Source organism: Danaus plexippus (genome assembly GCF_018135715.1).
Source record: "Danaus plexippus chromosome 3 unlocalized genomic scaffold, MEX_DaPlex mxdp_25, whole genome shotgun sequence".
Taxonomy (NCBI): Eukaryota; Metazoa; Arthropoda; class Insecta; order Lepidoptera; family Nymphalidae; genus Danaus; species Danaus plexippus.
Genome location: NW_026869844.1, coordinates 4,276,109 through 4,302,490, shown reverse-complemented (window position 1 = coordinate 4,302,490; position 26,382 = coordinate 4,276,109). Strand labels below are relative to the sequence as shown.

Genomic DNA, 26,382 nt, shown 5'->3' with positions numbered 1-26,382 from the left:
CGTGTGTGTGTGCGTGTACGCATCGGAGATAGTACGCCAGGGCTGGTCAACTCCAGAAGAAATGCGCCGCTCGGCGAGCTTGTAAGAGACGTACAAATTATTATCGTTTTGTTAATGACGACACGACAAGTATCATGATTTTAAAGTCGTTGATAGAAACATTTTCTAGGATACTAATTATAAAATAATCAATAAAATTACAGGAAAAGGATAACGACTAATTAAATTTCAATAAATTTGAATCGTGTTGTAGGGTAAACGTCTATTAGCGGACATCATTTAAGACTCGCAGTGCGGGTGCCACGAGAGCGGGCCGCGGCTTGGTCGGCCCGTGGTTTCTGGTGGTAGTATTCTGGTGGGAGTAAGTAGGGTGCGCGCGCGCAGTGAGTCGGAGACACGAGGCGCGCGCGCCCGTCCCGAGTGTTGTGGAGCGTTCAGTGTGGACCGTGGACCAAACGACGAGACGTGCGGATCACTCAGTACCCGAGAGACTCACTCGTTCACTGAGGGACTCACTCGTTCACTGAGAGACTCACTAGGACCGAGCTGTACAAGTGTACGTTCAGGATGTTACTTACCGAATTACGGGAAATGTTATTGGCATTAATAAAGTGAAGTGTGTGTGACAGTGGAACGGGACAGTTCTTTTTATTTTTATTTATATCTTCGTTTTGTATTTTCTCTTCCTCTCCCTGTAAATAGAGAAAATTTATTGTATCTCTTTTATTTTTGCCAATCGCATATCTCTTTCATTCTCCTCTCCGACTCTTCTTCTAACCGCATGCTCCTCCGAGATGTCTCCCGGGAACTGTATTATAATAGTAATAACAGTTTTCTCGTAAGCCGCCGCCTGTTTTTCGGCTGATTACCGAAGGTCGCTTGACAGGTTTTTTTACAGTTTTAACGGCGACGCACGTTCCGTTGTGACACCAAATATATTTCATTATTTATATTTTTTGTAATATTTATTAAATTCGTCAAAAGTAATATTTCTCAAAATTTTTATAACTCTTCTTGCATATAATTTTTTTCGGTATCTTTATTTTAAATTTACAATATGTATATTTTTTATAATAATTTTAATCGTCTTTATTACAATATGAGTATTACACGTAGACACTCCATTTAACCCGAGATACAACATTTATATCCTGTCATAATAACTCTGATACTTCCCTGGAAAGTCTTTTCCAACCCATATCGTATAGGTAAGTAGGCTGTATGTATGTATATAGCGGGTGTACCTACTAACTACATCAACGTCTTATTTTCTAGTATCCTTCGCCGGACTGAGACAGTGACACTAACTTAGCGGACACAGTGTATAATGTTGTTTTGGATGTGACACACATTCGACTGCCGGCCATATTGTATCATTATTTCAGGTGAGTTCTTTATGACAGATTTACCCTCTAAACAGTAAGCTAACAGATATCCGCCCTAAATTTTAACCGTAAATTTCTGAGACATCTTGCTCATATTCTCGACTTGTGCGATCATCTTCAGAACTAAAAAAGGAGCCAGTGACGTCACACAGATTAAGGTATTTGACCATTTACCGTTCGATAAACGACCCTGAACGCTTTATTTAGGATACACGATGTTACGGTGGTTGACTTAGGTTTTATTGTACACAGTTCACTGACCCCGCGGAATAATGCACAACTATTATAGAACCTGACTGATTAGTCGAATTAATTAGATAACATGCGAATAAAGACGGAATCTTATCGCAAAATTACGAAGAATTGACGCCGAAGATATGTTCAGTCAGCTCACAATCAAGACACAGAGGTCCGAGTCGCTGATAGGAAAGTTTGGCTTTGATAATAACTACGGTTAAGATGATTAGGAAAAGGTTTCAGTTTAACGGAGGAATCGTTTTGAAGCAATAAAACAAAACTAAAAGAGACAATAAAAATGATAGAAGGTTAGAATAAATTTCGATAACGAACCGTTTTATATACCCGAATCAATAAATACACACTATTAACGTAACCGAGTGAGGTAAGGCAGGACGTTGTTATTATGCAAAAAAAATATTCAATAATCATTAAACATACTACTCTAAACAAAATTAAGCGATCGGATGACAATCATCCTAAATGATTTGTCAAAGTTACGAAATACAAACTGATAACATTCCTATAGAGGTCAAGTGACACACGCATCCTTGACAGCCTCTGATGAGTCAGCAACCGTGGGCGCGACGCGGAAGGCTGTATTGGTTTCAGATAATTACTTCACAGCTACTAAACACCACCAAACTAAACATTCAGTCTAGCTCGAGCTCTAACTTGCTCGAGGTGGGAGACTGTTGACTTAGAATTGCGAAGTCATAAGAATATATTTCAAATAACTTTGTATTTGTTTACTTGATGGAGAATTTATAAAATTTCCATGTCATCTTTCAATTTGACCGACATTAGACGCGAGAGATGTGGCTCGCCATTAATCGTCGCTCGTTCCAACGGCTTATGATAATTTAATTAATATAAAACAGAACTCAGATCTCCGTTTTGCACTCACATAATTATATGTTTAATTTACGGATTTTTGTGTTGCCATGCACTACTTACATTTCATTTTTAATAGTGTTTCATATAGAATTTATAATGAGTTGTCCGATCAGTAGCACTGACCAAATAAAATGATTTAATGTCCGTTAATCAGATACAGTGAAAGAATTCTATGTCATCTCTTTTATAAAACTATGAATTTCAAACATTACTAAACATTAATTCAATATAAAATGTTTGACAAAATATCAAAACATTGTAAGTATTGCTGTCATAAATCAAAACGCGAAACGGTACTTGTAGTGAATCGAGCCGCAAAGAAACCTAGTAATATAAACGATGCCTAGACTAGACCCAGTGGCTAGGTCTCGGTGACACACATCGTGGCAACTTTCACTCGCAGATGCGGCAATGACCATACGTTGTCAAGTGCGTGAACAGTTTTCACTACTCGTGCAATTGTTTTTTTACAATCAGATCGCAATTTTGAATTGCATTTCGATGCATAGCGACATGACGTTTGGTATTTTATGATAAATGTACTAAATTGTCAATGGAAGTTCAAAATTTTTCACCCCGTTGATTTGATCATTATAGAACGCCATTTTCTTATTTATGTATTAAAAGAAATATATTTTAGTAAGCAATACACAGTATTAACATCTTTCTAGCATTTCGAGGCTGAGTCTGAGTGCTATGCACATTAGTACATTGACAAAGAAAACTCTTGCGTAAGGAACCATTGAGTAACAAGGATCCTAGAGACGGTATTCCCAAACAAAGTTACAGAGGCATTTGTTGAAAATATGATTCACATCTCGTGAGGTTAAAACAATTAGTATTGGCTCTTCTATATTTCCAGTGACCTCTAAAGGCCGTTGTGTTACTCGTAGTACCTGAACACGTCTGAATCAAACAGAAATCGCAGCCCTGTATGTGTAGAGCCTAGTCGCATGGACACGTGCCGGCACGCAATGCGCATTCGCAAACAGACGGCCATTGGCCGCCGGTGAAAGCGATCAGCTGACAACACTAACCTTTCCCCTTGACTCGCTCGTCATTCATAAATGTAGTTTTCATTTACGTTTCATGTTATTGCGGAATTATACGTAATATTAATATGATCACTTTATTTAATTTAGGAAGCAAAAAAACCTATTCATGATATGTCTGCCAACCGTACAGCAAGTGTATAAAAGGACACGGAATTCCAGACGTTCAAAAGACATACGTGGAGATGTATTAATTAGCTTTCCTTCGGCCACACCTTTCTTAATGACTGTACGTTTCCCGGGATAAACATCCTCTATGTGATATCATCTCTCAACTTTCCAAACGTCTCCGTCCTCAACTATATACTAACGCTATATAATGTCTGATCATGACGTCATTGACGTATGTAACACGTCCTAGAGCCTTCATTTCCTTCCACATTCGTCACATCATCGTGTATACTAACATTAGTTTTGCACTGAAAACTGACGAATATTAAATTCCTGATCGGTACGAGGTCCAGTCGATATGGAACTCTATATGATTGTGATTCGAGCTATATTCGATCGCCGTGTGTTGTGGAGTACGGTGTCAAGTGAGGCCGGAGAAAGCGCCAGATCCGCCCAGACGGTCTATAGACCTACACCGAGCTAAAGGAAAACTCGGCTCGGTGTAAACAACTAGTACTATACTAGAGACATCACCTTACTTACATCATGTAGTAATTTGTGAACTACCTCGCGTTAACACCACCGCGAATATCTTACCTCTCCACTCCATTCTATGTTACAAATGTGAAAGTTGGTCTGTGATTAATAAAAAACCGAGTGTGTATTATAAAACTAATAAGAAGTTAAATAATATTAGTTTCTGTTAAGAAGAAGTAATCTAATAAGTTATTGAGTTAATGAAATATTAAACAAATAACGTGGATGTTATACAAGTAAAAGGAAAAATGTAACTTTGATAGGGACTTTTCGTTGTAAGTTCGTCGTGATAGTCTCTCAGGAATCAGTGAAAGCATTAAGTCTTATATAGTAATGAATTATTAAATCTACTACGCCGAGGAGCAGTGACAAAATTAAGAATTCTTCCTAATCAAACACTAGTTAATTTTGCATATTTCGAATCCAGCGGCGACTCAAGACCTGAGAGACATATCACGTTGGTCTAGAATCATTAAATTTTGCAAGAATGTTACGAAGAAGAAGTATTGAAACCCATATATGTATTAAGTAAAACAATTGTGACTTATTTAAAGGATAAGTAAAATAGTCTACCCACTGGGAACACACTAAAAAGACAGTTCGGCTTTTCAATAAAGGACCGGAACTAATGTTTCTAATCTAAAAATAATTTAACATAATTTTTACGATTAAATAGCCTGCGATTATTTTTTATTTGGTCACAGTATTCTCTCTACAAGCCAGGCATGCTCCGGCCTGAGTTGACTTGCACGCGTTGAACTCATTCATACACTGATTTGAATCACATCTAAAGAGGCTCCACTTGTCGATCGAACTGTCAATAGTAGCTTACAGTAGCACATGTTACAACAATAAGGTCCTCGGAACACATGTTACCCAAAATATAGGCCTGCTTTCTCATCGCGTGAGGCTTTCACCAGTTAGAGGAGCCGACAGATGCCCGCGAACCCTTCAATCAGTCAATATTTGTATTCAAACTTGGTATAAAAAAGAACATGTGCTCCCGTGGGAACCCAACAGACTCTGTTGTCATGTTGCTTGTCGCGTATAAATACTGTTTAAGGAAATAGTTCCATAAACGTAATGTTTATCTTCATCCTTTATAAGATGAATCTTTCAACATAATGATTCTGAATTGTAAATGTATTTATTATTATCAATATTAATCCAAAACGTCTGTCGCTTCATTCAAAAATCAATAAATTCTCTCAGCCCCAAATTAATCACCTGTTGAGACGTGTTTGCTTCGATTTGTCAAAACATTTGTCACGACAAAAACCTCTCGAGATGAATGACTGTGCCAAATAGTAATAATAAATGTTTATTAAAATAATGAGGTCATTGTCCTTTACTACGGGACGCCGCGGGGTTACATTTGGTTTGATAAATCTAGGTACACTGCGATCGTCGTCTCATAGTTTTCTTCTAAATCTTGTAATTCACAAATTACTATATTTTTATAATCTGAGGTAATTTAGGCAGCGAGCTTAACTTATGTTAATTGAGTGTACTCTATAGAATATATATATGTAAAGGTTAACTCGGGTCCTTATTGATGTGAGCCGCTCTATGAAGTGTAGAAATGTCCCATTAACCCATTGAGATCTAAACACGTGTAGACATCCGGTATTAAAACGATATCCGGTATCCGGGGTAAACAGACACCCTTTCAAACAGAGTAAGGGTAATTTTTTTCAACCTGGCTCGTAATGACGGGTTACGCACTGACTTGAATGATTTTTTTCAATAATTACTCCTCTCTAAATTAAGTTCTATTCTGTATAATTCCTCAGCAGTTTAAACAATTTATTCTTTACTGGTTTATAATATATCCAGGGTAGTCTTGAGCCGTGTCGTGTCGTGTCGTTGTGTGTCGCGTCGTGTCGTGTCGCGTTGTGTCGCGTTTGCCACAACTCTTACGTAAGTCAGAGTCAAGGCTCCTCGGCGATTTTCTTGATCGGTCAATCACATCTGCACATATAAGTTTATTTACCTTTCGTTCTCTTACAGTTTGTCTATCTAATAATAGGATTAATAATGTTGGATGAGGAAGTGCTTTGAAAAATTCTGAAGGACATATCGTTTCTCTATCGTATTAACATTACGGTCACGAAATCCGCCACGACTCGTCCGTGTTCCGTGAGGATTCCCGGCCAGATACTAAGGACGCTCTACGTGCGAGCGGGATGGAGGCGGGCAACGTCCTGATTTGTCAATAAACTTGACCCACATTTCATTGAGAGCGAGTCTCACGAGGAATCTTCTTTAGGACACCTGCAAGCTCAAACTGATGAGATTATTAATTATAATTTATGATAATTATTAATTAAACATGTTTCATATATCATAAATGATCCACAACACATCGATACGTCGTGAATCATTCGCTGACTTTCACTTCGTTTCATTCCGTCAGTTGGCTATCGTCGTCAAACCTTTACGTAACGATCTTTATTTATGAATTGTCTCGTATCATGTGCGACTGCTGACGTACTACCTAACTACGCTTACATGAAGATTGTATATATAGTGTAACATCGCTCAGGAATCACAGAAGTATAGTACACAAAGCATATTATTAACGCCCACTCTTATATGCTTCCATATGTTTGTAACGAACAGTAGCCAGTCGGAGGCTGTGTATTTCTATAGTCACATTAATCAGACATTTCAATGATATAATCCAGTGTGGAGATACCCTTAATGTCGTCACAGAGGTCCTTGTCCGGTGTAACGGTGTCCGAGGGCGTCCGACTGCGACCAGTTTCTGTTCTACTAGGTTTACTTCAATTAATTGTTGTATACAACAGAACGGTAACAATTGTTATTTCTGCATAAAAGTCCACTATTCATTTCAAAGTGTAGTACTTTCAATGTATGTAATCAGCATATAAACCTAACTTCTTCTTGTTCACCACTAGGTAAGAATGCCTCTCTATGTTACCTTAAGTTAGATCTGTATTAATGTGAACTTATTCACGAGCAATGTTTTTTCTCTGCTATCGTATATGGTGCAGCACGTGGCTCGCGTCCTTGTTCCTACGTCACTAGCGCTCGAACGCGTCTCATAACATGTATACATTATAGAAGTCAGTTTAGAGCTCGCTCTGACTGTATTGAACTATCTAAGTCTACTTAAAATACGACCGTCATTTTATTTTCATATACGTTCATAACAACAAGAAATACTTTCTATAGAAGTTAGGCTAAGTTACGCTAAAACAGCATGTCATAATATTTTGATCTCCTGGAAACCCTACGGCACATGTCGCAGGTCCAATATATATATTCGTGAGGTGCTGTGCTAGTGGTCGTTGGTTCCTCGCCTCGGTCAGTCAGTGAGTACCCACGTTGGTCGGAGCCGGCGGCGGCCAGCCGTGAACCCTCTCGTACACGTCACTAACTGTAAAGCGGCCGTCGACTGTTTTATACTCATTGTGATAATGATGCGAGCGTTTTAACAGTATTGTAGACGTCAATAACCTTCCATCCTTTATCTAAATGTACAGTGAAATCACCCACAGCACCACTGTTGGAGATCTCTGTCGAGTTTTGAATTAGGCAGCTATTCATAATGAGGGCCCGTTTACCACTATAAAGTATCGCAAATCACGGTTCCATGGCTGGTTGGCGTTTCACTTTTTGAGAGCCTCCCTCCCTTCTCCCCGGCTCCCTCCCTCCGTCTCCCTCCCTCTCGTGGCCGCGAAACCTCCTTTCAAAGTCAAGAACGAGCTACGTGACGGCCGAACATTAAAATGGTGCTTTGTGAATGTGACCCAGTGGATTTTTACTTGAAACAGCAAATTATTGGAGCTTATTAAATTGTTCCACTTCTATGAAGATGTTTCACCAAAGACAATGAAACGGATTATGGTTCAGATAATAAAGTAACACTTAGGAGGAAAATTTGTTGAAATTTAATAAATAAATGCGTCCTATAGCTATTTGCTCTTATAGTGTCACGTGTTCGTTTTATTTACGCTGAACATTATATTAAATAAAGAGCAATATAACTTTTTAAAGTAATTTCGTAGCCTACTTGTTGTAAAATGTTGTGAAATAAAATGTTAATGAACTTGTTACTAAAAATTCGATAATTCAATATTATGTTCCACGTTAAACATCCATCGAGCAGGATGCTGCGACGAGACGACCTAAATAACTGTTGGTCACCGAAACCCAAGAAGATATAATAACGAATTTAGCGCAAAAAATATGCTTGATATTTTTTCTTAAATTCCCAAACAGTGTCAACTTACGTTACATTTTTTACAATCAATATACATGGTGAAAATTTCTATCAAAATACTAAATACATCAAAATCTCGATTGTAAAGATAGAGTCCATCTGGTTCCAAAAAATGTATTGAGGTCAGGGTCCCGTTACGCGGGAGTCAAACCTGTTCCATTCGGCAGGACACGCCATAGATATTACAACTCGTGAGGTCAATGCGTTTTTGAAGGTTCTCGAGGAACAGAAATTATTGAATAATATAAAATACAAATTAAACTTTCATAGCTACGAAGAATATCAGAGCTTCGCAAATCTTTTGTATACAATAACACTTATGCGGAACGGTTCTGTTTAGAGTACAAAGTGTGTTTAGGAGAAATGCGAATGTATTAATTGAATTTGGATGAAAATGGAATGGACTTTTATTGTGACATGTCCTATTGTGAAGGTTGTGTCACAGTCCGCGACACGTCTAGCGTTAGTGAGTCCGTCATTGTTAGGAAACTGGCGGTCAAAGGTTGGAGTATTCAGTTACGAAAACTGATCATCACTTTATAATATGTTAACTTTCTTACAGGTGATATATTAAAATAATTTTTCAGTTTTTAATCAACATCTGTTGTGTTGGAATGTTTTCTAAAGTTTTGTCAATTTTTCACGTATATTTGGGTGCGGCGACGATGGCGCGCTTCGTGACAGGTGGCTCGTATGGAACCTCCTTGTTACGTCTTGAGAACACGTTTTTCAAAACAACCTTTTAATATATTAACAATAACATTCAGTGTTTTCTTGCAAGAAAATATAAGTTTTTTTTTTAACTAAGAAATCTCTGTACAAATGGCTCACTTTATCAATCAAGTCTATGAATCAGAATCTATTAAGATTTATATTATAATATCAATGATCGATCGCTTAGAATCGATCGATCGGAAACTTAACTGTATCTGATTTCCGTCAGACAGTTGTACTCAGTCAGTTAACACCAAAACTCCTGGTTAATCGACTTCAAACACAGTTCTTATGAGTACACAGGCACAGCTAATGATTCAGTTAATAAGAGCGATATATATTACTAACACTAAGGCGACGGCGGAATCACAAACGTATTCAAAATACGATTATTCAGTTACTTAACCTCTTATTGATGATAATTAATACAACTAACGGCGTTTATTAAGGTATACATTTCACTGCATTGCGTCCCTTCGTCCCTCTATATTCTTTACGAGGACTCGTTGCTTCCATGTCATTATTAAACCTACAACTTTATGTTCGTCTTTTCGTCCATGAATTGTTATAAAGTCAGTCAAATAGTTGTATTATTTCTATCCACTTACATATTTAACTAAGCAAGAATATGAAGAATAATGAAGCTCTGTTACACTCGTTTTGAATTCTGTTGAAAACCCTATTTAAGAGAAATTTGATTTCCAGTTTTGTCACCCCTAGTGTTGCTCTTTATTTGTCATTTACGATAAAGTCTAACCTTAAACCGTAATATGTCTTATTTTATAATAGTGTATACTTCGTACACTGTTAGAGCTCTCCGATAAACGACTCGAACTGTCCGTTACCGCTTTGTTTTAAACTTGCAATTTTTATCTCGACACCTAATTATAAAGACACGTTTTAGTCTGGATCTTTTATATGAGGTCTTATCAAATAATATTTACTACAAATAAAACAATCTTCCGTTGTTTATGAACACGCACACATTTAAAACTAATATACTTTTTAGATCAATTTTATAAAATATAAAAGTCGGCTGAAACATTAAAGTATTTTAATTAATGTTTTTATTGTAATGTATTGGTTGTCAAACACTATTACATGTCACGCGGAATCACCTGCCGGTCAGCTGATCGCCGTGACCCGCGGGTATGCAAATTGTTATATATTAACCTCAATAATAAATTTTTAAAAGAGCCGGAGAGCCTTTGTAGGGTTCAAATATTGTCGATCGTCGAAGGGGTCTCAGCAGTAATAAAACGATGGAAGGAAATATTTATAAAAGTAAGACAATTCTGTGTTCATTATAATAATCGAACTGTTCTATAGGACAGAATATTGTTTACGTTTCAAATGTTAGCAGAAAGGTTAGCAACTAACACATTGACGGTAACATTGATATAGCAATGTTTTGACATTCGTAATTATAGATATGTTAATTAAATATGGAATATCGGAAATTATACGTATTAAAAGAGAGCACCTTTACAAGGGTCCTTGAAACGGAAAGGTGATACGCGCTGATACAGGGGTCGACATACGTAAACAAAAACAAGTAGGAATTCAACAAATCACATTTGCCTCAAATCGATCGCACCTTGACCGGTCGCTCACAGATACCGAAACTAGTAGTATCAAATAATCAATTAGAAGTTTTGTCACAGAGTCATTGGCTAACTAAGTAGCTCTGTTAGCAGGTTCTTTGATTGAGGTAGTAGTTAGTACTCGTACTTGTAACGGTTGATTGTACGGAGATCACATTTCGCGGCGGCACCGTTAGTGATTGCCTTTTATTTTGGAAGTCCGGCTTTGTTCTCACAGTCATCTTTATCTTTTAACAGCTGTTAACTAAGGCGTGGTGACTGGTGAGGATTAAAAAATCTTAAAATATTACAAGTAGTAGCTATTTAAGAGGAAGCTAACATTTAATTCGTGAGAACCGGTAACTTACGTTCAGATTTAAAAGATTCTTGCAATAGGTCTAAGACAAAGTTGATCCTAATTATCATTTATCTCAGTAAGGTGCGAGGGTATTAAAGCTATCACGCAGTAAATACCTCGCCTTATTCAATTACAAGATTTTGACTATCAGCTAACAAAGGTATTATCAACCTTTCTCCATTCTGTAAGTAATGCAGCCAATAAAGTAGCCGCCTCTTAGCCAGCCCGGACGGAGGTGGCCTAGAAATAGATGACAGATACCACCCATACACTTAGTCTAATATTAGAATAGACAAAATGATGTGGCATAGATATTACTCGAATTGGTAAGCACATGTATATTTATAAGACAAATAATACTTTATAAAAAACACAATACGACCATCAAATTTACTAGAAAAAATAGTTTTAAATTATTGGCCTAAATTAAAAACAAATAGAGTCTATTAGGCACAACATTAAATATTTAAATCAAGTCAATTAAGATCTATTAGACAACGAAAGTAGGTTCAGAGTAAAAAAAAATCTTCACTTAGCACAGAAGTAATTAGACACAAACATCTCAATAAAACTGGTATCAATGATTAAGACGATTGTATTGATTTGATAATTGATAGAGAATGATCGATTGATGTCTCGAGATAAGTTACTGGAGCATTTTAAATATTAAATGTATCGTTGTATTAATAAACTGACATAATGACGTCGTTATGTGACTGCCCATGTTAATAAACGCCTATGTACATGATGGCTCTTGATGGACAGTGCAAAGTATGTGCAAAATATTATACGTCTTCCTGAAGAAAACTAAAAATAATAGTAAATGTTAACAGAGTAATCGGAATCTGTAGATGTATTTGGAAGAATTGAGACGTAACGACTGAGAAATACGTTAGGTATTTCTGTCAGTAGTGCTCAGAGGAAATACTTCTTCATGAGAACTAATTTGATATGTCATCATTAATAAAAAGCTTCATCAACGACAAAGTTTAACTGATTAGAGAATAAAATAAGACTTAAATCATTGTTAATTATTCAACAGCTAAATATATAAGACATGTACGGTGAATAATCTGAAAGGAATTATATTTACGATCAGAGAATCGAAGACATTTGTCGAGATGTTTGTAGGTTAATTGCTTTGTGATAATTCGTGAGTTCCTATCGTCTCTGCGATCTGAGTCATCTCGGAGCTCGTCTTCAACACTTCGACACTCACAGTTACATCGTCAGGGAACAGATCGTTATCTCACCGGCCGATATAATTGTGTTACACATTTTGAAATTGACGTTTGTATCTAAAGTAACGATAGTATTGTTTTATTGCGACTCTTTTAAAAGTTTAACTGTTATATTTTTTGTACCCTATTGTTAAAATTGTGTACTTAAATGTTGTTTACAGTTCTCGTCAGTAAAGTTAACCGTCCTGTATCGTTTACAAGTTTTATAGGACCAAAAGTAACCTCTGTGTTCTCCGGACTTCTAGCCACTTAAAGTAAATTTTTATCGAAATTAAAATAACACACACTTAAAAAATTTCGACATCCACATCATAGGTAGAATTTGATTAGTATTCATAATAGAATTATATAAACATTTAAGTTTTACATATGATATAAGAGTAGCTAGTTTTGGTCCTTTACGTCGAATGATTCAATATGATTTTGCAATGAATAAAATTTTAGAACTTACCCCTGAACTACTTTGACTGAATCTCGTGTATATAGTTCAATAATATTAGTTTAATACTGGCTCAAGATACTATTGTTCAGAGTTCTTGATTAAAAACGCTAAGAAAACATTACAGCAAATTGTATCAGAGGCGGAGAGCGAAATGTAAAAGTTGTCATAAAGTTGATCGACTCTATGTCACAGAGAAATATAGTCTCTATGTCGAAGCAATAAGAGCGATAGAAATAGTTAACACTTTTCTATTTGTAGTGCAAGTAAAAGTGTCGCTACATTTCCAATGTCACAGAGATTTGTTGTATTTGAAATTCGCTGAAGGACTGTTTGGAAATAACTGCAAAGTAACGCTCATACGTCGACACCGAGGTAACAAATATATTAACGGTATGGAAAAATGAACAAAATTCAGAAGCCGAAGTGGCCTTAACAATATAGATGAAGCAAATCGCAAGATGATTACTATACTTAGATTAATTTGTTTCCTTGAAATTCTCTTTAAAATAAAAAGTTTAAATACATCCGTTAAATATTATAATAAAATATAAAGAGTGAGTGAGGAATAAGTTCGGACGTTGTAATTGCTACCTTATATACTAAAGAGACAAACACATTGACATATCGCCCGAGCAGGCTGTACTGACACTACAATATGTCATTAGTAAGGCTTTTACGAAGAAAAATATCATTAGGAATGTTAATAATGCTACGAGATACAGAATATTGAAAATATAAACACAGTTATAGGACTGAGTACAACTGTGAAGAAATAAGCTATAATTATATGATGAGGACTGGTGAATATAAGGTCTGGCTAGGAGCGGTTTAGAAGTTACACACGGCAAAGGAACCGACGGACGGAACAAAAAACTTATACCGAAATATACAAAAAGACTGTGGCGGTCGATGGCCGGGATAGCCCGGGATAACGGGACGGTCGTTGACCCGACCTTGACGTACCACGGGATTCGTCGCTTTTTGGACTTTAGATATATTGAAATGATTTGTTTGGACTTTGTTTAGATAATGTTTAGTGAATGTGTTTTGTTGTTATCCAAACTTATTGAAATATGTTTACTGTCAAAGTTTACATTTTCTGAAAACAAAAACGTCTTAAACTCAAACAATTAATTTAACTCTGAACTGTTTTAATAACTAATCAGTTGTGATGTAGGTAACAGATACAGAGATAGCAGAGCCATCGTTTTCACAATAACTGCTGATTACGTACTAAGCCTATGGATTGTGAAGCGGATACACTTCAACTCATCAATTATTACATTCAAAGCAGTTAATAATCTTACCATCTAGTCTCCGTTATTCGTTACTATCCACGAATGTTTATTCTGTGTCCGTTACTTCTGTCAGAGTCGTCCTTGAAGAACGTGCCCCGTAATTAGCATGTCTCATTACGGATGCAATTCAACATACGAGTGGACCAACTGGTTCGCATCATACCGAATAGTTTTTTGACTGTATTCTTTTCCAAGAAGTGTTTGGTATCGATGGAGGAACCCGTCACGTGAGATGTCAAACGTTGTTTTAACGGTCGATCACGTACGAAGGCCGTCAGTAACGGGACGGGGACGGATCCGTTTTAAACAATTAGGATCATTCCGACTCGGAGCTATTGTTTTGAGATGTTTATGCAAATAAAGGGTTTCACATAGAATATTAGTCGATACTGTTGCTGGCTTTTCGTGGATTCTCTCTTATTGATTGTTTCTGACTTATTGTTTTCCGTTTTTTCTACTTTCTTTGTCCTCGCCGGGGTGCGTCGATCTATTTATGCAACCATTTGCTAACTCCATGTCTTTCTGTCTACAACGTATAGATTAAACACGTATAGATTACATGTTTATTAATGGGTTCCATAATATAAAAAAATGCAAACGATTTCATATCAAAATTTATTACTTACAATATACTAAAGATTTCGAACATAATATTTTCTTTTTCTCTGTCGGGAATTTTCAAAGTTCCGGAGTGTTTGTCGCCAAACTTCAAAGTACAGAGGAACCGTTATTGGTCCTGTACAATAAAAACTAGGTAGCCAAATTAAAATATTTAACTTTAGACCCGTAACGGTAAAGCACGGTAATTTTTATTAGGCAATTAGGATCAGTGAGACCGACTTAAATAATATATACCCTGTCAGAGAAGGCTTAGGGGTGAGAATGGATTGTATTTGTCTTTTTATTGGTACCGCATTGTTTTTTCTTCCGGGATTGCTCCTAATGCAAAAATAGTTTCATTTTCGGTCATTTTATTTGAAGTTGTCGTGAAGTGAAGTTGTCGGTGCAGTGTACTTGAAGTGAAGTGGACATTTTTTCGTATTTCTAGTGTCTCAGCTATAAACTTATTAGCTAGGAATATAGATTATAGGTATGGCAGTCTTTTTGTATAATTAGTTTTAATTCCATTTTTATAAATTAATATATCGGTGTTTTGATAGAGTATAGATTTTGGTTGTCTAAGCAAAATGTTGAATAAAAATTAAAATTAGAAAAAGGTTCATTATAATGAATCAGTTGTTATGTTTTTCGGAAGTAAATGTCATTTAATAATATAGATCTCTTTTTAGTTTAGTTATTATTATCTACTGCTTTGCCGATACTTTGATTAACTTCGGAACCACTGCTGATATTTTAAATGGTCATATCATACTAGCAAATTTAGATAAATTAATGACATTCTTGTTTAAATTTGAGAGCTCTTCATTTTGGGAAATAAATTTTTTCGTATTAACTTGGTTGTTGTAGACTGAAAACTGATCAAAAACTGTGTTCCAAAATAAACATGAAATAACAAACACAAAAGTGGCCAAAAACCGTTTTGTTAAATTTGCCCTCTTCCTGATCTATATATTTCATACTAGGCTTAAAATTTAATCACAAACAAAACTTTTAATACTCGAATATATGTTATTTTACATAGTGAGTAAAAAGTACCAACAATCATTAAATGTCCTCCTCTGTTGGGTTATCTCACTGCGATACAAAAATACATTGATTACAACATGAACCGCGTCCACGGCTCGGACAAACATTCTGTTATTAATAAGACATGCTCTCATGGCTAGCTTATACACATACATAAATATATGTAATATACTATATACATATAATATACTCATCGCCACCGCCACGTGACCCAATGACCGGTAGAGCCAACGGATTTTTAAAAAAATCCTATCACGAATAAAATTTTGGGGCCAACCCACAGTCGTCGGCGGGAGCGGGACGGAAGATCGAACGAACGAGGAACAAACGAGAGTGAAAGAGAGGGGTGAAACGGGGCCAGCTAACGGTAGATACGGAAGTGTGTCAGTGGCGTAAAGACCAGCTCGCAGCGATAGGTCGGCGGCGAGCGGCTCGGCTGCACGAAAAGCAACCTTGACCTACAGCGATAAGGTCGCTTCTCGTCCGAGAGACGCGGAGTTTTCGATTTTCACGCCGCTGATTCACTACGATCGCCGATTCCTCCTTAGACTTCAACCTACCTCAAGGCTGGGAGATGTTCAGATAACAGCAGCTCGTAGTGGACGAGCGAGCTTCGGCCGACTAGAGTCTAGTCTTTTTCGGAACACTTTTTCCGTTTAAAAGTAGAGCCTAAACTCGAAATCTACAGAATCACACCAAAATAATTTGGAACATTCTTTAAATGAAACGTCATTGACTCGAGTACATACGGTAAAACACAAAATTTGACTCAGTCGGAATTGTGTCGCAGAATGACAGTGATTACAATGAGATCAAGAAAAGACTTCAACGGGGTCTCGCGCTGTCCCGCCCATGAATAAATTAAGTTAGACGTCTAGCCGACTAACGAGGCGGCACATTGTAATACAAACAAAAGTATTTAAAAAATACTTAACAACAATAGAGCTAGTTAATTAACCTCCGGCTAGATCCAGCGGTATTCAGCCTATGATTTGACCGTTGGAACCGCACCTTGGCCATCGTATAATTCCAATACTTGAGAAGTGATCTTAGTACGTCTCAGATAGTACAGACTCTAGGAAAACTTTCACTCGCGACTCATCAGAGCGGATAATGGGATGAACACTTTCGCATAAATTCGGGAAAAATAGACACTTCACAGATAATACCCGCCGCCTCTAAAACGAGATGGTCTCCTTATTATAGTTATGTGAGAATTCATTCAAGTTAAATAAAATATCGTTACCTGTTTAAATTTTTTCGGTTTTACGTTATGATTATTTCATCAGGTAAATGTACATGTGTACCATCTATTAAATAAAATATAATAAGTGCTGACCAGTTTCACGATCGCCGTTCTTTTTATTTCACAAACCAACGATCCAATCCAAAGTTTTCATAAACGTCGTCAGGCTTCTCAGTCATCTATTTCACGAACTGGTTCAATATTGTTGGAGTATTTTTTCTCCTCACCGTCGATATTTTTTCATTGCCACATGACATTAGAACTGTATTTATTTCTGGAACGAGAGTCACGTTCCGATCGCAATATCTATGAAGTGTATTTTTAAGTTGCGCCAACACCGCCACGGGCCAACGACCCGCGCAATCAGAACCTAATGTTTTGCGAAAACCTCCCCAAGGCCGCTTCAGTAGCGAGACAAATCTTTATAATAACCGACTTGATTTTTTACTTCGTTATTGCAATTTATTGCGTGTCTGTATCGGTTTGGCAACAAGGTGCGTGTTGTTCTACGGCCAGCGTTCTGTCACAGACGTCGCTGAACAAAGGTGCATTTTTAACAATCGATATGTATTTTTTAAAAGCTTTCGGCAACGTTACGTAAAACATTCTAATCAATTATTTCTTGAATTGTTGCGTATTTGAAAACTGTTCTCTGGTTATTCATGAAATAACCAAGAAGATTGGGAAACCAAAACACCCTTTAAAATAAGTAACGATTAAAGAGAAACAGAGTTTCATGTTGTTACGAAGAACACGGTCAGATAACTCGACCGACTCTGTTAATTGTACCTCCGTGTACTACGTGTAGCGAGAGGTACATCATGAAGCTATCCGTCCGACCATCGCCAGCTTCCGACTTAATGTGATCATTACCCGAGCACATATTATTAGAAACTTCGGAATTCAAATAATACGTTCCAGATTTCCTAGATCAAACGTTAAATACCTCGTCCGACCGAGGCGCCGCTCTCATGACAACTTTCAATAATTATTTATGTCAAAATACAATAATAGTAAAATGTTGCAAAAGAATAACACAAATCGGACTCTCGTTATACTGAAATAAAAATAGTAAGTAGCTAGTATCGCGGCAACACCGATGCCTAGTGAAGCGAAGCGACGCGCGCCGGCAAAGTGGAAACGATTATTATTTAGCGGCGATATCTCGATTTCGTATTCGACTAACCTAAATATAAATTACAAAATGTTTGACGTGTGTGTGTGTGTATGTTCGCAGACAACGCGGCAGGGTGGCGGCTTCCAAGTATGGCGGTGGGGTGTCTCTCTCGGGTGTGGCGGTGAGGCGCGGCATGAAGTGCGCCGGTGTGGCCGGCGGCGGCGACGAGCTGCTGCTGGGCGGCTGCTGGCTGGACCCCAAGGACGCCTCCCCTCCGCCCTGCCACGAGCTCCTCGACTCTCTCCTCGCCCCTCCACCACTGGCCGAACTCAAACCTCTCCCGCCCTTCACCGGATATACCGGCCACCTCTCCATCAACGGCATCTCCGGTCATCATTTCCATGCTATAGCACAACGTCTTCCAGAAGAAAACAACAACTATCCCACGCAGAGCGGTTACGGTGCCGATCAGGATGTGGTCTCCTCGTCTACGTGTGCCGCTGAATCCGAGCCTCCGGATCTCGAGGATGTCAAACCTTTCCCTCTGGACGCCCCGGATACCAAACCGTTTGCAGAGTCGTCGGCGCCCGGTGTAGCGGACTCCTGTGCTCAATCTTGTTCCCCGCCTGCGAAAATATTTGATGATGGACATAAACAAGACATGTACGACATCAGTTCAATAGAGGACTTAGCAGCCATCATTGGCTCCGCGATCGCTGATACGACTGTTCAGTCTCAGCCGGAGGATCCTGACAGAAATGATTCTAGAGATAGCTGGATGGACATAGATGCATGGATAGCGGGCGCTTGTAGTCAACATGGGGACAAAATAGTTCAACAAGACCTATCGGAATTCGGTTTCGGTTCTCCGCCACCATCACAATCGAGTCACCAGTCCAGTATAGACTTTCCATGCAAGCCCAGCCAAGAGTTCTCGAAGAGAGAAGAATTTCTTCAAAAGAATTTAGGACAGGCTGGATCTACTCTCCAGTCGCTATTATCTCATGGCTACATGCCTTTATTGCAAAACAGATTGCAAAATGGTCCCCCTGTTAAACAAGAGGCTCCAAGTTCGACGAGTTGTGGCATGGACGTAATATCAACGTCGTCGCCACCAGGGAACGCCGTTTCAACCACAGACGGTGTTGGAGGATTGCTCAATGGCAGATATGCACCCCATTATGCTCTCGGGCTAAAACTGGATGGACTCTGTAGTCCAGAAAGATTACTCGGCTATTCACACGCCCACACGACTACGGTTACTCCATCCAGTAAAAGTAAACGTAGTCGAGCAAAAGCAAAACAAGTAAACAACGGAGGAAGTCTGCATGGAAGTTCGTTAGCCTTCGCATCGGCAACATCTGCGGAACTGAGCGGCTTGCTAGGGAAAGAGAAACCGGTGCATCGCTGTGGGATCTGTAATAGAGGGTTTTTGAACAAGTCCAACATAAAGGTTCATCTCCGGACTCACACCGGGGAGAAGCCCTTCAGATGCGACGTATGCGCAAAGGCTTTCCGTCAGAAGGCGCATCTGATAAAACATCAGCAGATCCACAAGAGGATTGGGCGGGACTAGGACACCGCCGGCTCAAAATAAAGCATTTCTATAGCTGTAGTTGTGTGCGTGAGTGTTGTGTGGACGAACTCACCTGTGTGGCTGCCTCTCTGGAATGGAGATACACACGAGTGTAGGCTCTTGTTGTACATGACTCTTCGTAAGCAGCGTTGTCTTCTAACGTAGTTAAGAACAATGTTTACATATTTTTTTTATCCCTGTAGAATAACACTCCTCCTAAGGACAAGTGCAATGTTAACTAGTTTTAAGTCTTCAGATTTATTACGTAAGGCATATTGTTTATATTCTATTGTACTAATTGGGACCCGATTCATTCCATTCACTAAGTTCAGTGGGAGAATCCCTTAGCTTACATTAACCTAGTGTATGTACATATGTATGTATGTAGCTCGTCTCGATGACAAACTGAAGTCGATATTCAGCGGACGAAGCACAACGTGACGTGCGAATATCAGAACTATGTCTCGTCTCGCGACTTTCATCCTTATTTATTTTATATTATATCTCGTGTATGTGAATGCTTACTCCGATTACCTATTTATAGTCAACGTAATGAAGATATTATTTAGCTTTACAATGTATATTATTAAGTATTGTATTATTTAAAGAAAGACAAAGCGAAGGAGGCTAACATACGCGTTTTATTATTGTATTTAAATTGATTCGTTCTCATCTCATCACAAACATTCTTACTCGTAACGTACAGTAAGATGGAACGTCACAAATATCATTCGTTACTAACATGACAATAATAAAATCCATGTAACAAATTATACGAATTTAAACGCGCTCATTGTTGTTAAGACGTTCGTTAACGAATCGTTTATTCAAATCAAAATGACTTATTATTCATATTAATTGTGAAGTACTGAAAGTTCTATGGAACCCTAATATGTAAGTAAGAATCCTTCAGTGCGCACGCGATCGGAACTCATCGCATCCGGGAAGCGGACGAAGAAAAACCTGGCCCGATGCTCTAATAACGACGATCCGGTGTTACACAACAAACATTTAGGGCACACGTTATTTAATTCCAAATGATTGATAACAAAAACATAATATATATACGAATATAACATCGAGTAAAGGATTAACAGCGTCACGTGCCTTCGGTTAAGACTTCTCACGGAATATTCCGTTTAAAAAAATAATATACAGTTTTTAAAAAGCGTCGGCAACTTTCATCTCATTTTTAATAATTTTCGTTCTAAAACAATCCGTACAAAGTATCCATGACAACGGTGTGAGTCGAGTATAGTGCGAAGTGGATGGAATCCTTCATACATTCCCGTTAATTCCCGTTCTACTAATTCTATGGTAATGAAATCGTCCAAAGTCTGCAAATGACGGTCCTAGAGAACACGACCGCTCCGGTGGGATGGACGCGCGTTTGTGAAACGCCGAATAAATAATAAATAGATTTGGATATTATAATATACTAAACGTTTAACCAGACCCTCCCGAGCCTTATCCGCATGTTCTATGTTTCGTGTTTCATACGCAGCGTTTCCTACGACATTTGTGGACCTTAATAAAGTACCTTTTTAGTTTTAGGACACCTAGCTTGTAAGTATTTATTGGTAAATGTAATTGTATTGTAAATCCCTCTGTCCATTACATCAGATCGATACACTATCCAATGAATTCAACAAACGGCGGGTGAAATTCGTTGTGTTACTTCAAAATGTGCTCATTGAATTTATTGATAGTGTAATGACCTTTACTTTTAGTGATAGTGACGTATTTACGTAAGAAATGTTATATTTTCGAGAGGTTTTTCATTTTAAGTAAATTGTAAATTAATGTAAAATAAACGGAGATTTTTTTTTGTTAACGATAAAGTCGACGATTTTATTTTAAACACCCGAAATAACTAACAGACTTCATGATCACATAACGCATGTACAAATAACAAAAATCCTGTTCCCTCACAGAGATCTGTTGAAATGTTTAAAAAGTGCAAGCTAAGTGGGTCACATTAGACATCGCGCAAACAAAGGTGCGAACCAAAGTGAAAGATCTTCGGTTCACACCGTCCTCGTCTCGTCGGAAGAAAGTCGGATGTGAAAATAGCCATAATGTACACACGACACATCGACTATTCGCAAGGTGCAGGTTACACAGACACACACACATCCAGTAACACGCTGTAACGATAGAGGAAAAAGTATACTCCGATTTAGATATTATGAGAATTGTAAAGAACCTTATTGTTACCAGAAACATGATTTTTAATAGCTACATATGAAATCATTAACGAAAGCCTTTGTTCGTTTATTAACACAGAAGTTACCATTCGCGTACCGAGCTCCATTAGGAGTTATTAAAGGCAATCATTTCATAACTATTTAATAAGTAGTTTAAAACAAAACACTCAATATGCACTCTATACTTTACATATATTGAATACATAATAAACGAATAATATTGATAGGAGTCGCGGAGTATTCTGCGGACGCTACGAGCGGCGAGATTCTTTCACCAACCCACTTTTAACTGTTTGATTTCACCGAGCCACGCGGACTGACGGCTACTTCATAAACATACATTATATACGAGACTAAGACAACTGCCTCTCATATAATATAATCTAATCACGTTCATAAAAAATACTTTAACTTAGCATTTCACAAAGGATGGAGTTAGTGCCTGGCGTAGATTAATGAGAAACTGAAAAAAAATATGACATCGAAATATTAAAGGAGTGTCAAATACTGATTTGATTTGATTTGGTTATTTTTAATGAATAAAACCTTCATGTTAATTAATATCGAACGATCTCCTCACAGATATAAAGTACTATTTCTGATATAAATTACTATAAGGATAAACAAATACAAAAGGTATTCCAGTTATTTCATAGGAACAATATTTTCGTAATTTTCGTAATACTATTTTCGTAAATGTTTTTCTATTTTCTGACACTTCGTGAATTGCATCAATAGTAGATATGATGAATAATAATGAGGCGAGCAGAGAAACAATATTGTGTTTAATTTAAACGTCCCATTGAAATTTTTGACCCGTGACAATCCATTGTGCTCTAAACTCGCACACATAACACGCTGTGACATTTAATATATATTTTAAAGCTATAATTTAATTACAGCCATTTAATTGGAACGAAATTCCAATTCCAGTCAACGGTTCGGGTGACAGTTCCTAAGCAATGTCTTTTAAGTTCCGTTTTTCTACATAATATCATCATTTCATGTCTCCGTGTCATAAATTAACTTCCAATGCCGAACTGTTTTCATTAAGAATGTAGGTTTTTTTTTCGAAATTAATTCGAGACACCATAGGAGCGGTCCTCGGCGGTCACGCGACCAGCTGCACACGTATTGGGTGAATCGTCGTTAATATCGACGCTTAATATATAATAATACCGTCGAGTTATTTATCACGAACCCTAATTACTTGTATATTTCAATGTCAACTGTCGCATGTTAAATCTCCGATGTCTGCGTATCATTCCCCTGCCCTCCTCCTTTCATCGGATCCAGAACACAATGGCGCCTCACAGACACCGTTCACACAATTAAAACATCACACGCACTCGTCGATGATAAAAAGCTTCTAGTTTCTAATTTGAATTTTTATAGCTCGATAAAAATAATGAATAGACTCGAAACCCAGAAAAATGCCATCCAAAGTTCTACGGAGTGTCGATTGTCCGTTCGCATCTGAGACAATTAAGATTATAATGTTTAACTTTTGTTCCGTATCTGAGCCGAGGAGTCACACGTGACCTTTCAAAATTATTTACCGTAATGTGTATTCACTTGTCGGTGAGTGTGTCGCGTCCCATATAGCTCGTTCAATGGAAGGTTGACCTTTGGGCGGCGTGGGGCCGCGCCTTTTTACCTTAAACTTGCCAGTGTCAGGGCTCCCGTACACCGTGAGAGTTAAGTTTGATCTGTTGAAACATTGCTCAGGAAGCTAACGCTAAAGAGATTTCATAAAGGCTGTTTTGTTTTGTTATGATTGTTCCTGGCTGCGACGAATATCATTATTGCCTAAAAAATAATTTTCTCTTTAGGACTTTAAGATGGAAAACCTCTATTCAAATAAAAACATTCAAGTTTTGTATTGACTAATGTTTAATGTAAGTGTAATGTGTAACCTATTTTCGTTCAGTAATCCATTCTCCAACTCGCCTGAATCGCTTAAAGTTCATATAATGTCACCGGCGCGGCTCGGAGCCTCACACTTGAACTTGGCTTCGCGGCCGCGGAACTCCGACGACGGACGACAGACGCTATCTCTGACTTCTTAATGGAGATAACGAAAAAAACGTTATGTGACCTTCCCAGAAATACACTGGAAATTAATTATATTAATCTCTTTGCTTTTACAATCTGTGTTCCCAAATAATAAAAAAATATACACTTCAGATTTATACTCGAGATACGCGTTAATCGTTGTAAAAATTCTTATAAAAATATAAGAAACAGAACAAGACTTGCAATTCAAACCGACAAATCTGTTCGTAAAGGAAGAATTTCAAACAAAACTATGTGAGGCTTAACTAAACGTATAGCGACTGTGCTGGGTGTAGGCTAGTGTGATTGATCAGTCGTTCGGTGATAGCTGACAAAGCCGACAGCCTCATGGATATATAATTACACTTTACCTACTTCCAAACACTCACGAACGTTTCAATACATAGTCCCCACTTTCGACCTTTTATATAAAATCACCACAGAGTTAAGTTTAAAGTTCAGAAGTGAGGGATTTCTTTGTCACAATTAGCCAGTAAGTTTGTTCGTGGTATGTAAAATCCTAAATCCCGCGAACCGAAACGGTAACCCATAACCTTGACCGTCGGTAGTTCCGGCTGGGCTCCGAGCGAGAGAGACGGAACACGGAAAGTGTGTCAGTGGCACGAGCTGCGACACACATCCGCACCGCCATCAGATACATACGAGTGATGTGATGGGACGTGATCATCACGAAATACACTATCACACAGGACGTACTGTGTGATAGTGTGGTAGAATAAAAATTATAATTGATCATAATCAATCCAATACCTGCCGATTTACACAGCTTTAAAGAGAATGATTCATCAAAAGCATTCGTTAAATTGTTAGAATTGAAGTTATTTTAACTATATCAATTACAGTGCAGATTGTTCGGCTTAAATATAATTTAAAACTACAGTATGATTTTATATAATAATGTTATGAACCATTTCACTCGGTGAAATTTATAATTTAAACAAGTCATTCTCGTATCGGCCCGGCACTCCGTCTTGTGTCGTCGTACCTACAAAGTAATGTCACAGTAACTGCAGCCTTCGTTCTTGCCTCGATTTTATAATCATAGTTATCATCTCATGCTCTAGTAACTCGCGTGTTCAATATAAAAATCAGCTAAAAATGGACGACTTAACACTAAACAAACAAAAAGCATAAACAAATTGTACAAATGTTGTTGAAGAGTTAGAAAAGTAAAAGTCCTGAGCTAACTGTACCCGCATTCGCTCTCAGTTCTGACGGCGCTGACATACTTCACTTGTGTGTGAGTTCGCTAAAATTTTAACTATATCAGAAACGGTAAATGACATTTAATATATTGGAATTATTGTGAAACTAAAATAGGGGAGATGTGGGCGAGATGGAAATAGGAATTTACAAATGTCGGGAGAAATCAATGTTTCAATATTAGGAGGAAAATAATATGTATTGATTTCCATAAACACACGACTCTAATATAAGAATCGTTCTTAAAACTAATCTCATCAATCCTTGTTCTAGACGAGTGTGTGTCTGTTTCTGTTACTCATCCCCCATAAACTTCCAAAGACCTAGATAATTAAAACGGCACAAAAATTTCGACTCTAAGTAATACGAGCATAAAATAATAGTCTCAGTTTAAGAAACATAACATTTTGCATTCACGAGTCTAATGACATGCTTTACAGTATACAGTTACATGTGATTAATATTTTAAATATTTTATTATTTCTTATTATATACAGATATATAAAGGAGATTTCAAAAGGCTGGGTGATGTGATGTCACTAATATGTAAGGTTTAACAGTAAAAAGATTCCGAAAACGTGAGCGAGGTCCTCCCACCGAGGACCAAAGCAGATAATAATTCAGTATGAATTCAATAAATACCGTTACGAGAACGTTAAGACATAAACAAAAATGGTCGCTCATTCAGTTAGTCTAACAGTGAACTCAGTCAAATGTGCTTTTTCACTCAAAACATAAATATTTAACAGGATCGTGCTATAAAAACTATAGTGTAGCTTCGTTACAAACACTGCCTCTGCTGTGGGTATTCTGAGAATGCAACGTCGTCGAATAACCTGACCGATTACATACTATTATTGCATTTTGTGACAAAAATAAGTTGGAAAACTGAGTATTTCAAGTTCTACAATGGCTTCAATCCAACTTAAAGTGTTAAGTGACTCCGCCAGTCACGAGTGTATATGTACTATATTTACTGTAAATCAACCTCTTAATTAAATAAGTTACAAGGCGAAGTTTATTCATTAGTGTGAAACTATTCGGGCCCTTCGAGTTATGTCGCTCATTTGTTTTTAGCACGTTTGTAAATAATTCTAATTTATTTAGTAATTAAAACAAAGGGTATAAACGATTACTGTCACGCCGAAGACATCATCAACCCTCCTATAACTGTATATATTATTTAAATGCTTTGTGTGTTTGAGG

The 26,382-nt window shown here is 37.6% G+C and overlaps 1 protein-coding gene across 2 annotated transcripts; it reads left to right on the top strand.

Moving 5' to 3' along the window:
* The first annotated feature begins 370 nt into the window (after window positions 1-370).
* Window positions 371-21,521, top strand: LOC133318702 (ichor-like). Of its 2 annotated transcripts, none has more exons than XM_061526803.1 (3): window positions 371-556; window positions 1,276-1,385; window positions 18,235-21,521. In XM_061526803.1, exon 3 carries the CDS (start codon window positions 18,308-18,310, stop codon window positions 19,688-19,690), a length of 1,383 nt encoding a protein of 460 aa, XP_061382787.1. In that variant the 5' UTR covers window positions 371-556; window positions 1,276-1,385; window positions 18,235-18,307; the 3' UTR covers window positions 19,691-21,521. The 2 variants fall into 2 exon arrangements, with proteins under 2 accessions (XP_061382787.1, XP_061382788.1); XM_061526804.1 differs by lacking the exon at window positions 371-556 and adding an exon at window positions 593-1,208.
* The last annotated feature ends 4,861 nt before the right edge of the window (window positions 21,522-26,382 follow it).